Source organism: Nansenia antarctica (assembly GCF_963989245.1).
Source record: "Nansenia antarctica genome assembly, chromosome: 9".
NCBI classification, from domain to species: Eukaryota; Metazoa; Chordata; class Actinopteri; order Argentiniformes; family Microstomatidae; genus Nansenia; species Nansenia antarctica.
In genome coordinates, this window is record NC_137679.1 from 38,211,664 (window position 1) to 38,224,163 (window position 12,500).

At 44.9% G+C, this 12,500-nt stretch overlaps 2 protein-coding genes across 2 annotated transcripts in view; one reads left to right on the forward strand and one right to left on the reverse strand.

The window, feature by feature from the left end:
- Positions 1 to 5,567, reverse strand: part of tp53bp1 (tumor protein p53 binding protein, 1) — a gene marked incomplete at both ends in the record, with an annotated part of 18,295 nt that extends 12,728 nt beyond the window's left edge. Inside the window, 11 exons of the mRNA XM_080539746.1 lie at positions 203 to 1,078; positions 1,187 to 1,374; positions 1,466 to 1,560; positions 1,699 to 1,819; positions 1,986 to 2,149; positions 3,156 to 3,207; positions 3,335 to 3,475; positions 3,623 to 3,693; positions 3,777 to 3,864; positions 4,052 to 4,139; positions 5,352 to 5,567. Coding sequence (XP_080395872.1) covers positions 203 to 1,078; positions 1,187 to 1,374; positions 1,466 to 1,560; positions 1,699 to 1,819; positions 1,986 to 2,149; positions 3,156 to 3,207; positions 3,335 to 3,475; positions 3,623 to 3,693; positions 3,777 to 3,864; positions 4,052 to 4,139; positions 5,352 to 5,567 — 2,100 coding nt within the window. The remainder of the gene's footprint in view (positions 1 to 202; positions 1,079 to 1,186; positions 1,375 to 1,465; positions 1,561 to 1,698; positions 1,820 to 1,985; positions 2,150 to 3,155; positions 3,208 to 3,334; positions 3,476 to 3,622; positions 3,694 to 3,776; positions 3,865 to 4,051; positions 4,140 to 5,351) is intronic.
- A 6,439-nt stretch (positions 5,568 to 12,006) lies between these two features.
- map1aa (microtubule-associated protein 1Aa) overlaps positions 12,007 to 12,500 on the forward strand; it is a gene marked incomplete at both ends in the record, with an annotated part of 43,101 nt that continues 42,607 nt past the window's right edge. The window contains one exon of the mRNA XM_080539747.1: positions 12,007 to 12,235. Within this exon, the coding sequence (XP_080395873.1) occupies positions 12,007 to 12,235 (229 nt within the window). The remainder of the gene's footprint in view (positions 12,236 to 12,500) is intronic.

A 12,500-nucleotide genomic window follows, 5' to 3' on the forward strand; every position in this document is an offset into this window, starting at 1 on the left:
CCTCCTCTCCTTTACCCCCAATGTTTTTCTCTTTCTGGCGGTCGTTTGCAGAAGCTTCAAGCCCCTGTGATGAAGATTGGCTGGGTGTAGCTGGGTCTCTGTGTACCTGTGCAGCTGTCTGGTTGCTCACCCCTCCTCCTCCTCCTCCTCCTCCTCCTCCTCCTCCTCCTCCTGCTCCTGCTCCCCTCAAGTCTTCACAAACCCCAGAACTCTTCGACAGACCCTTCACTTGGAAAACAGACTGGGATTGAGGCTGCGATTGGGACGACAGGCTGCAGGGGGCGCTGTTTGAGGACGAGGGAGTCTCCAGCACACAGCTGTCTGTGGTCAGGTCAACCGTTTCGAGCTTGGGTTGGGAGGGGGAGGTTAAATCTACAGTTTCAAGCTTGGTTTGGGAGGAAGAGACCTTGGCTGCAGGTGTCACCACAGCCACAGTCTGAGAGCTGCCCGTCTTAGTCACATTGCTACTATCTCTTACATTCACACTTCGTACTACATTCACAGTCGACGATGTCTGTTTGTGCACAGCGTCAGACTTCTTCTTTCGCAAAGAGTTACATTCCTCCTCGACCCTGGCACATTCACCGCTGCCGGGCTTCCGTCTAGAGTCGAGCACGGCGTGGGGGACTTTAGGCAGAATAGCAGCACTTTTCGGTTCCGAGGGGACCCCGTTCCGCTCGTTCCCCTGGCTGTGAAGTGACATTGCAGAGTCGGTGGTGTCGATCCCCAGGGGCTCGTCCAGACCTTCTATCTGTGTGGCCTGGCTGTCCTCCTCCCCCTCGACCTTCCCTCCAGCCACTGGAGTGGAAGCTTGCTGCTGCGCCAGACTACAGCTCTCTGTGTTCACCGACAGCTCCAGCTGAAAGGAATCCGTCACAGTGTTTTCCTTACCGGGGATGGGGGTTTTAGGCTGGACCGCTGCGGAGGCCATCTTGGATGAGCCCGACTCCTCTGTGGTGGATGGGTTCTCCTTCTGTTGAGATGATGATGATGATGACACCTTCCTCTTGTGTGATTCTTGGCCTGTGCTGCAGCTTCCGGCCTCCTGGCTTTGGGTCGGAGTTGGGACAAACACATCCTTTAAAAAAGGAGGGAGAGGGAGAAGAAGAACTTAGAAATTAGTGACAATGAATGAATGGAGGAGGGGGAAATTATCTTATTGATGACCATAGTAAAGGATACCTACATGAGAGAACTCGGGCTGGGTGATCAGGGAGAGGGTCTTCTCCAACACAAACGCTGGGGAATTCTGGGATATCGGAGTGGATGCTGACGGACGTGGCTTTAGAATAGTGTCCGTGTCCATTGGCTCTTCCTCCTTTCCACCCGGTTGGTCACCCGGAGGCAGAGACGTGTCCATCGGTTCGTCAGAACCTGCAGGGTCACAGAACCAGAGCATGTTAAATTAGCTCCTGCAGTAATAATGTAATCGAACCACTTTTTCCCAATTTGAAGAAACAGTTACCCAGTTCATTTTCTAGCCCAGTTGGTGAGTTGGGGACAATAAAAGGTGTTTGGCTCAAATCGTCCTGGGTGGGTGCCACAAAGTCAACAGAATTCCTAGAGGAAGAGAAGGACGCTAATATGAACCCAGAATCATGTTTCTTTTCCGGAAAAAAGAACAACAGAGAACGCAGGCTAATCCAAGGAGTAGGATGGGTACACAGTGAGTCAGTGGTTGGTGGTGGTGTGTCTTACTGTGAGAGACTCTCCTGCACCAGCGTGCCATGCCCAGACAGGTGAAGCAGACGCAGGGTATGAGCGGGGGTCAGGGTGGGCTGGCCCTGGTTCTCCAGCTCCGACACTGTACTGTCCACACCTGACAGAGACAGAGAGAACAGAGAGACAGAGAAAGAGAGAGAGAGAGACAGAGAGAGACCGAGAGACAGAAAGATAGGCAGAGAGAGTATTAGTATTAGTGGAGAGGAACCATCCCATTTCAATGCTAAACAGGAAGTCTAACTGATGGACCGAGGGTGACCCACCTGTCCTGTCAGCGTCAAAAAGTTCTTCCTGTGAGGACAGGATCTCAGAGTCGTCCTGGTCACCCGAGGCCAGGAGGGCCTGGGAGTGGAGCAAAGCCTGGACGCTGAGTTCTCTGCCCGCCCGGCCCTGGGGCTCCGAAGAGCTGCTGGAGCTCACTTCAGACCTGGGACAGGAAACCAGACACAAACACAGAACTATCATGTGACTCTGAGGAGCAGGAGAATCACTTGGGTGTGCCATCAGTGGAGGTACTGTAATGCATGGAATGGAATCTGGTAGTTCTGTAGTTATTATAACAGTATTATTACCATTTCTCATTCCATTACATGCATTACAACAAGTAATTTCTACCTTCACCAGCCTCCCCTGGTAGGGGTGGTATGGGTTATTAGCAGCAGGGTTCGACAGTAACGCTGTTTTACTTGCCCGGAGCAAGTAAAACATTCGCCGGGTTTGTTTGCACAAGGCCGACGACGCTGCTCGATCCCGGATATTTTTACCTGTGTGCAGGAAGAACAACAGACGCCGCAGGCGCGAGACTAGACTAGATGATCGTGGAGTGATATTATCAAAGCGTACGCGTCTGTCGATCACCTGTACGCTTTGATAATATCTTCACTCACGATCATCTAGTCTAGTCTCACGCCTGCGCCGTCTGTTGTTCTTCCTGCACACAGGTAAAAATATCCGGGATCTAGCAGCGTCATCGGGTTATAATATAGGTGTGATAGGAGGTTATGAACTCTACTCCTTTGTGGTGAGCGTGTCTGTTCACACACAGAACAGTGTGTAAGCTATGATACCTTGTTGCTGTTGTCAGTTTTCATTTAGCAGTGCACACTGGGACAGGAGGCAGCTTAACCAGAGTGTGTTGTGTTTGTTAGTTTCAGTTTTGCTCCTAATTGCCCTGGGTGGTCAGAGTGTTTGCCTCTACCACACAACCCTATTCTGCAGCCAGCTGTCCTTCTTCATCTTTTCTGTACAAATGTAACAAATGATGTCCATCTGTAAAGGGTTTGTGAAAGGCGCTGTATAAAACCAAGCTATTATTATTATATAAACCAGATGGTCTCTGTCTGTGGTCTCTGTCTGTGGTCTCTGTCCTGGCTGTTCGGGTGTCGGGTGGCCTGCAGTGTGATGACTGGTGACAGATAATCGAGACCTTTTACCTTTTGGATTTGCTGTCCTGACTCCCTGAAGTCCTTGCTGTGTTCTGTTCAGCTGCTTATACAAAACATGAAAGAAAAACAACAGTGTTTTTTAGGTTTCAGTTGTCAGTTGATTTTGTTTCATCATCAAAGTGATTAACGAGGCCCAATAGAGGTAGTTGTTATAACAGTGTTATTACCTTGATTGCTGCTGTGTCTCTGGCTATCTGTTTGGCCAGCAGGGGTGCTATCCTCCTCCTCCTCCTCCTGACTGTTCCCCACCTCATCACACACACCCTGGCTCTCAGAGAGTTCTAGAAACCCAAACTGAGAAGCCCCTCCTGAAACTTGAAACACACACACACAAGCACACACAAGCACAAACAAGCACACACACTTTGAATGCTTGGAGCACGCAATATATTTTCCTGTAGGGAAATTAGATAGACATTTAATCGTTTTATTCTCTGTGGGAGAACTCCTCTCACCAGACTCAGACTGGGCGCAGTGTGTGGTGGAGTCCGCACCAGACTCCATGTCCTTGTCTTCTACCGCGCACCTGACGAAACAGGGGGTAAGAGGGTCACGATGTGGCCGTCAGACCTCATCTCAGACGTGTCAGTGCTTGTTGCTAATACATACCTCCTTGAGGGAGGGACGGAGCAAACTTCTAGAACTTGACTTCTCTCCTCGTGAAGGGTTGAACTGGACAGGCCGGACTCCAAGTTGACTAAAGGAGAGAGGAACGACAGAGGCGCGTTACGTCGGGGATTGTATTATAGTACTACTTAATGGCTTCCTTCGAAGAGGCTTCGGTTACGTTAACAAGTCCAAAATTAGAATTGGATCCACAGTAAAGCAGAAGGCATCCCTTTTTTTTTTCTCTTTTTTTTTTCAGTGAGAAAAGAGTGACTAACCTGAGCCGGGCTGGTTGTTGCACTGGGCCTCCTCTGATTGGCTGTCAGTCTGAGAGCACCTGCTTCCTGCCGGGGAGGATATCAGTTCCTGGGAGACACATCACATGGCTGGCGTCAACACTCAATGGGCCTGAAACTGTGGCCCTGTTCTAATTCACTGGAAATGCATCCTTCTGCCTCCCTTCCTATTAGTCACCCATCCATCTGACTAAACAACATGTCGTCTGGCGACAATTTGTATTGATTTAAAGTGACCACGTGGCTGTACTGGTGAAAGTAATTGGATGGAACCCATTCTGTCATCAATCCAGTTATGCTGAATCACACAGTGATTGCTGCAAAAGGAGGAAAGACAATATCGAGGGCCGAAGAACATAACCTCCTATCTGAAAATTTTACTTTTTTGGGAAAACACAAAAAACGGTGTTGTTTTCTTGTAGAATGCTATTTTTTAAGGATACCCCTATACAATTGTATGAATTGTATAGGGGTATCCTTAAAAAATAACTGTGTTGTTTTCTTGTAGAATGCTATTTTTTTTAAAAAATAGCATTCTACAAGAAAAAAAAAAAAAGTGAATTTTTCAGATAGGAGGTTATGTTCTTCGGCCCTCGATATGCTATATGTATAATCAACTGATTGGAGATGAACTTTACCGAAGCCTGCCCCCCCCCCCCCAGATCAGTAATGTATGTTGACCTTCTCTGGATGGAGCAGATATGACTACTTTTAATTATCAAATAAATTCAATCCATCAACCAGGAAGTAGGGTATTGTAATGGCTCAAGTTAACTCATAGGTCATATGAGGTCATGGGAAAACTTACAAGAATGTGCCAGTGCAGTGGAGGCTGGTGGAGGTATTACATTCCATGCATTACAATGAGCCCACCCCCCATTCATACCTCCACCAGCTTCCACTGCTCAGGTGGCATCCTACCTCATCCTACAGCCTCTGTGGAGGTGTCCGGCCATTATGACAAAAGGGGGTAGAAACAGTACTTGCCCTCTGAGTCGCCGGTTCAAGCCCTGCTCTGTCTGTTGTCGCTTGATCGCTACGCTCCTGCTTCCGACGCTAAAGTAAGTATATACAATTATTAACAGCAATTACCATCTTAGGAATATAATTATGGACCCAAAAGCTGACAATGAACTCAAGCACACTAGACAAGTAGCCTAGTTATCTCGCATGACATCTAGTTCAAATTACAATTTCCCTGTCTAGGCCTAAATTATATATTGCTTCCCATGATGAACTGCTCAGTTCCCACTTCCCAGGCTGTCCTGTCCGGGGGTCTCACCAGGACGGGGCTGTGGGAGGGGGGCTGCAGGCTGGACAGCCGACGGGCCAGCAGGGCTCGGTAGCTGCTGTCTGGGTCGTCCTCCACGGCGGCGCTGTCGGGCTGAGAATCCTCCACGATGAGACAAGGGTTGTCGGGCTGAGAGTCCTCCACGATGAGACAAGGGTGGTCTGGCTGGGGCAGACTCGACTCCAGATCGCTCCCTCCGGGATCCATGAGTCACAGGGCATGCACGGACACCAAGGGTGTAGAGAGTGGCTGCAGCACCAAAGAGAACAACGATAGACAGAAGGAAGTGGTGTGTTATTAGCTCGCTCAATGTTACGATTCATTGTTGTTAGTTGATCGTTGCGGAAATACAATTTTAGCCAGCTGCACACGCATGATCGCAGCGTTGGCAAGCCTGGTTAGAGGAGGAGCACGTTTGCATTGCATTCTACACTGCAACTGCTAATGCACAAAATCAATGACAACGTGTATATTGTAGACTAGAGCATGTAGCAAGTTAACTAACCTCTACCTCTACTAACCTCAAAGTCCAGCAGCCCAAAGAGAACCCATCCCCCTTCCAACTTCGCGGGAAAACTACAGATCAGAATGGATGTGGACGGCGTTTGCCCGGCGTGACGCGGGCGGGTTTCCGGGTGAAGTTTAGCCCAAATGGTGACGTCATTTCAAAATAACCCACAATGTGTTATTACACAGAGCCATCCATGAGTTTATTGTTATTGTTTCGCTTTTCGTTTCCTACAGAGCCATGCTGTTCTATCTCTATCTAGTTATCTCTATATACATGTTGTCGACGGCCGCATGAAAGTAGATGTTCTGCATAGGCTTACAGATAAACGTGTCCATGTCACAGATGATTGCACTGATCTTTAAAATAATGTATGAATGAATGAATGAATGAATGGTCTTTATTGTCATTGATATAGTACAGGTACCAAACAACGACATTTGGGAGGGGGGGCTCCCTTGGTGCTAGGAAAGAAATACTAAAAACAAGAAGGGAAAAAGAGCTGGTTTAGATAAATAAAGGCTATGTACACTATCCACTATACTATACTATACAAATAAAACACTGTGCTGTACTCTATGCTATGCTATAAATATCCTAACATTTCCTATCTAAATGTATCTAGAGTAGTATGTAATGTATCTAGAGTAGACAAGATCTCATATCTCCCTAACATCTCAACCTCGATTTGAAAGCAACCCAAGTGTAACAACCCATGCTTTCCACCTATGTTATGCTTTAAAATCCCACACATGTTTGATACCATTCCTTATTCCATCCCATTGCATTACAATGAGTCCGTCCAGCACACTTACTTGAGAAACTTCTGGGGGACTTACTCAGGGGACTACAGGGAATTATTACAGGATGACCTGTCCTGGAAGAACAACACAGCAGCCACCATCAAGAAGGCACAACAGCGGCTCTACTTCCTGAGAGTCCTCAGGAAAGACCACATCGGACAGGAGATGCTGGTGGCCTTCTACCGCTGCGCAGTGGAGAGCATCCTCACCTACTGCATCTGCAACTGGTTCTCCAGCTGCACAACCGCAGAGAGAAATGCGCTACAGAGAGTCGTGAGAACAGCCCAGAAGATCACCGGCGCCCCCCTCCCCTCTCTGGAAGAGCTGTACAACACACGCTGCCTCAGGAAGGCCTCCAAGATCTCCAGAGACCCAACCCACCCTGGGTACGAACACTTTGCCCGGCTGCCCTCGAAAAGGCGGTACAGGACCATGGCCGCAAGGACAAACAGACTGAAGCTCAGCTTCTACCCCAGGGCCATCCAGGCCCTGAACACAGCAAAGACCTAGGTTCTGGGCCCTGGACAGTCTGGACGGATTGATGGCAGCTGCTGGATTGAAAAAATCAGGTGTAGTGCTGAGGCACAAATGTGTACATTTCAAGCCTGCAAACTGCGACACTTTAAATGAATGTGCAATAACACTATGTGCAATATGACAACCCTAGTCGTCTTATCTGTACAGTATAGTATAGTGGATAGTGTACATAGCCTTTATTTATGTAAACCAGCTCCTTTCCCTTCTTGTTTTTTTCTTCTTGTTTTTTCTTTCCTAGCACCAGGGGAGCCCCCCCTCCCAAATTTCGTTGTTTGGTACCTGTACTATAGCAATGACAATAAAGACCATTCATTCATTCATTCATTCATCATTCATATATGAAGTGTTTCCATGTAATGTAAAGCGTTTGACACCTCACACTAGATTAATACAATCCATCATAAATAGGCTACACTATGACATTTCATCTGACTGAAACTGGGAGATAGCAATTATTTCCTTCACTTCTCCCCTTCATCACTCATCCCTACCCTGACATTTCAGAAGTGACAACAATTAATGGGGGGACAGCTTTCCAATCTTCCACTTGTCAATGGTAATGCATACAATCATTTTTACTTCAAAATCAAGTAATTTAGTGATGCGAGCCCCTTACAGTCTCATAGGCTATGTGTCCCAGTTGTTTGATCAATCAACCGATCAATCAAATGTTATTTATATAGTACATAAAAGTGTGATATAAATAACATTTGATTGATGGATGGATTGATCAAACCACTGGGACACATGGGTGGGACTGAAAAGGGGCATCACTAAATGACTTGAATTCAAGTAACTTTGAAGGGATTTGTGTAATGCTTGGGTCACAATACTGCTGTTACTGTAGCAGGGGCTGCAGAAACCCAAGGTGGATTTCAGACTGTCATTTTGTAATGCAGGAGACAGAGAAATATGTCTTTGATCAGTAGCACCAGAGTTGGGTAGCTTAGTCTCAGAAATTCCTCTGTTTCTATGGTGACAGCACAGTCTGTTCCTTTGTGTTAGAGAACATCATTGGAGAACGTTAGTGGTATTGCTCAGGTATAAAGACCAGACTATAAAGGTAATCTTACATTGAATTCAAACCACAGTTGTTTTATTTTACCTTTTTCACCTGTGTAAGACTACTGCCTTTCAACGACCCCTTTCACTTATGAAACAACCCATTTCACTTATACAATTCATAGGCTCAACATTGATAGAACCAATAACAAAACAAAGAGATTATAGCCTGACAAGCCATGCATCTAATATCAGCTAGTGGGAAATGGAGATTTGAAAAATGCCTCCTCAGCCTGAGCCTGCTAATGGTAGTCTACAGCAATTATTATTCTGTCAGAGGAAACAATGGCCATAAAAGTGATGGGCCCAGGGGAGACTGGTGGAGGTAGAAATCAGAAGACAGGCTCATTGGAGTGCATGGCATGGAATAAAGGAACGGTATATACTATTCCTCATTCCATTCCATGCGTTACAATGACCATGTCCTCTGATTTCTACCTCCACCAGCCTCCCCATGGCCCATACGTGCTTGGTCACTATGAAGGTGAGGACTGAGGAGGCAAGAGGTTATAGTGGGCCAAATTAAATTAATACTTTTGGCATGTTTTTGCCATGCTTCTCAAAAGCCCAAACGCCTGTGGTTTATGATCATGTCCGTTAAAGTTTGCAATGGTTCCTAGTCAAACTAACATGACAAGTTTATTCAAAGTAGGCCTATAGCCTATATATTGTTACATCGTTTGTAGGCTATAGGTGGAACTAGTTAGGTTACTTGAAGCTATAGGGGGCCTATAATTGACATTCGGACACCGTAAACAAGAAAACATATTGCATATGAGGCTGCCCTTGAGCTGCATCTCTATCTGATGAGATTTAAGTTCATGATATATTCATGATCTATACATTTAATTAATCACATGGAGGGGCCTGCATGTTTTTGTGTAAACGATGATTTAGGCTACAGAAATATTAGATCATTCACTCACAGGCCAGTTGGAAAACAAAATGTTACCCCCAAACCAAACCTTTCAAAATACCGTCTAATGAAAACCAAAACACACATTATATACTGTTAAATCGGCATATGAAGCACAAGAAGGGCATCGGGCGGCGTCGCGTCATCTGCAAGCAAACCAGAGTTGCACCCAAAATAAAAATAAATGCGCAGCAAGAAACCGGTAAACCCCGAATGCATGTCACTAATCGGAACCTGCCCTTGAACATACCACTGGCACAGATTGCCAACTAGATGAGATAATCATATTTTATTAACAAAAAAAATCGTCAGTGCATTAGAAATGATAGCTTTACCTTAAAAGTGGATCTCCGTTTGCAAGTGGACAGGTCAAAATGTATAATCCCCACTTCGCTGCAATAACGAGGCGTTTATTCTCTCTACATCTCCCTCTCAGCCCAGACAGGGTGTGGGATACACGCATGGCACTTAAAGATGCAATGGCATTTTTTTATGTGTGCCAATACTGTCACCTGCTTATGACAAAATGCATGTATTGTGGGATTACATAGAACATATTTAAAATATTGATTGCAATGTTAGACTGAAATATTGATTTCACTTAATAACAGCATACATTATTTTGGAGCTTGAGGAACATGATACGCAGTTTCATAATGTGCATGTCTCATCGTGTGGTTGTTTTTACAACATTGCTGCTGTAAAGTTGTACATGAACCCGTTTTTATACACATTATTATACAACATAAATACAAATACAATAACAAATCAAATACAAATACAAATAAATACAGTAGGCTATGATGTAGTAAATGATGATCTTATCACTTGATTTCACTGAATTACTGATCTTATCTTGTGGGGAAACTACATATCAGCAAAGGCTCAACGTATTGTAGGACAGAACTACACTATAACGTCCTGAATGCACATTTGTCACACCAATGTTTTGATTGTTGAGCCTTAACAATGTGCATTAATTGTGTGGAATACCAAACCACACATCCATATCACTTAGTATCAACCATAATTATCAGTAATCCATATTCTTAAAATACTACATTGTTGAATACTGAATCATACACGACTACCATCTCTCTCTCACTATAAACTGCTTGTGTTAGTAGCACCTTCTCTGAATCAAACATTTTCTCTATTAAAAAAAACCACTCGTATTTCCCCCAGCAGAGGGCAGCAGAGACTGTTGTTCAGTGGTATAGCCTGTCTCTGTGACTCTGTGCAGGGGTGCAGAGCATAGAGTGCTGACTCATTGGCTGCTGAGGAGAGAGATTTACACTACAGCAGGACGTGGCGTATTAACAAGCGCAGCCATCCATCACAGACAGTAGAAGGGAATGTCACAGACAGCCACCTCCCAGACACAGATGGAGCAACAACAAAAACAGCAACCTCTGGAAGCTCCTGGAGTGTGGCCAGCTAAAAAGATACACTGATTATGCACATGTATCCGAATTAATCATATGGCATCTGTAGATAAATCAATGAATAGCCACGAAGTGGAAAATAAAAATGAATGAATTTGTAAACAGTACCGAAATTGGTCAATATCACACCTGACCTATTACAGATTGCATAATCACACTGTAGCTATATATTATTCTTATAGCAATATTTAATATTTTTGTTGCTTTCTGACTCAGCAAAAAAAATTCTTATCTGAAATGCAGCAATTCATATTGAATATACATATATACACAAGCATGCATGCAAAATCATACATCTTTCCCCCCTCAAATCCTTCCGTGTATTTCCTTCTCTCCCCCCCTCTGTGTTGGATAATTGCCCATATTGTGCTGATTGCTGCAGTGCAGAGGAACTCTCTGGAGAGATAGAAGATATGATGTAATAAGCTCCTTCTCATATAGGCAGTCTTGCTCAAGGATGTCATATTCAGTTTATCTGTAGTTTCACATGACTGTATACTGTAATAGTCAAAGTCAAACACATGTGATTACATTCAGCCAAACATGGAGTCAGCCAAAAGCCATGAAGGAAACTTATGTTGCCTTCCACCTTCCACTGAAGTTTATCTCTTAGATGATGATTTAAATACTTAAAAAATATTTTTCTGTAAAATGGCAGAACAGATATGTGGTAAATCACTCACTCACCCACTCACTCAAATAAATTCTATCCAATGTCCTGTTCTTTTCGTGCCAGCATTTCCTTTTGTGCAGCTAATTTGGTTAGTTTGCAGCTATTTTGGGGGATACATTAACATAAAAAAATTACCTATTATATTTCACAGTAGTCTGTGAAGCCCTTGTTGTCACTGTTCTCTCATGAAGGGTCGTTGTGTTCAGGATGGGAACAAAGAGATATCAGTTTGGCGCTGGTGGCACATCGCCTGGTACTTCCAGGGGCAGAGATATAAATAGAACCATTTATTATACACAGCTTCAGTTTCTCATAGAACATTGTCTTGAAGGAAGTATTTTATATCAAATAAGGTTATACTGTGATAACGTCTGATTGTGAGGGTCTCAGGGTCAAGCCAATCTTTTGCTTAAACCAAAAGAGATATAATAATAGGGGCCTATACCTCTTCTTATCATCATCATCATCATCATCATCTTCATCATCACCAACATATCACTCCAATGCCTGAAAGTCGAATTTAGATAAACTTGATGAACATTAATTGCTTTCCGATCTGCCCAATGGAAGGTTGTGACATCAAATAGCCACATGAGCCTTGCACCAATCCGATCGTTCCCCCCAAACAAGCCCCTCCCACCGGACCTCCCCCAAACCCTCCCCCGTGCACAGTCACGGTGCTTTCTCGCGGATGCAGTTGTCATGGAGATGGAAAAGGTCCCGGCGTCCGCTCTCGGTACTGTTACCATGGAAATCCCCCTCGCGGCATCGCACGGAGGACCAGAGGAACAGCGCGAGCCCGTTCAGCACCGTGGACAGCAGCACCGCACCGGGCCACCGTTCAGTCACGGGAACTTTTACATGCTGGTAGTGATCGGAGAAATCTCAACCAGCCAGCAACTTGAGTCTGTCAAAAATCGCATCAAACAGGGTAAGTGCGCAAATTCACAGCAACAACAGTAAGCCTTGCAAAGTTTGTGACGTCTGTGATATCCCACAATAGCCTACATGAGTCCACATTCAATTTCAAGTGAAAGGTATAGGCTTGTTCAGATGTCAGGAGCTGCACCTGAGGCTATCATGTACCAGAGGTGACATCCAAGAACAGAGTAAAAGGCAATCATGTTAAATTGACAACATAATGTAATGGTGTAAAGTTGTATGTTTCATGACATTTCTATCCTGATGTTTTAAAA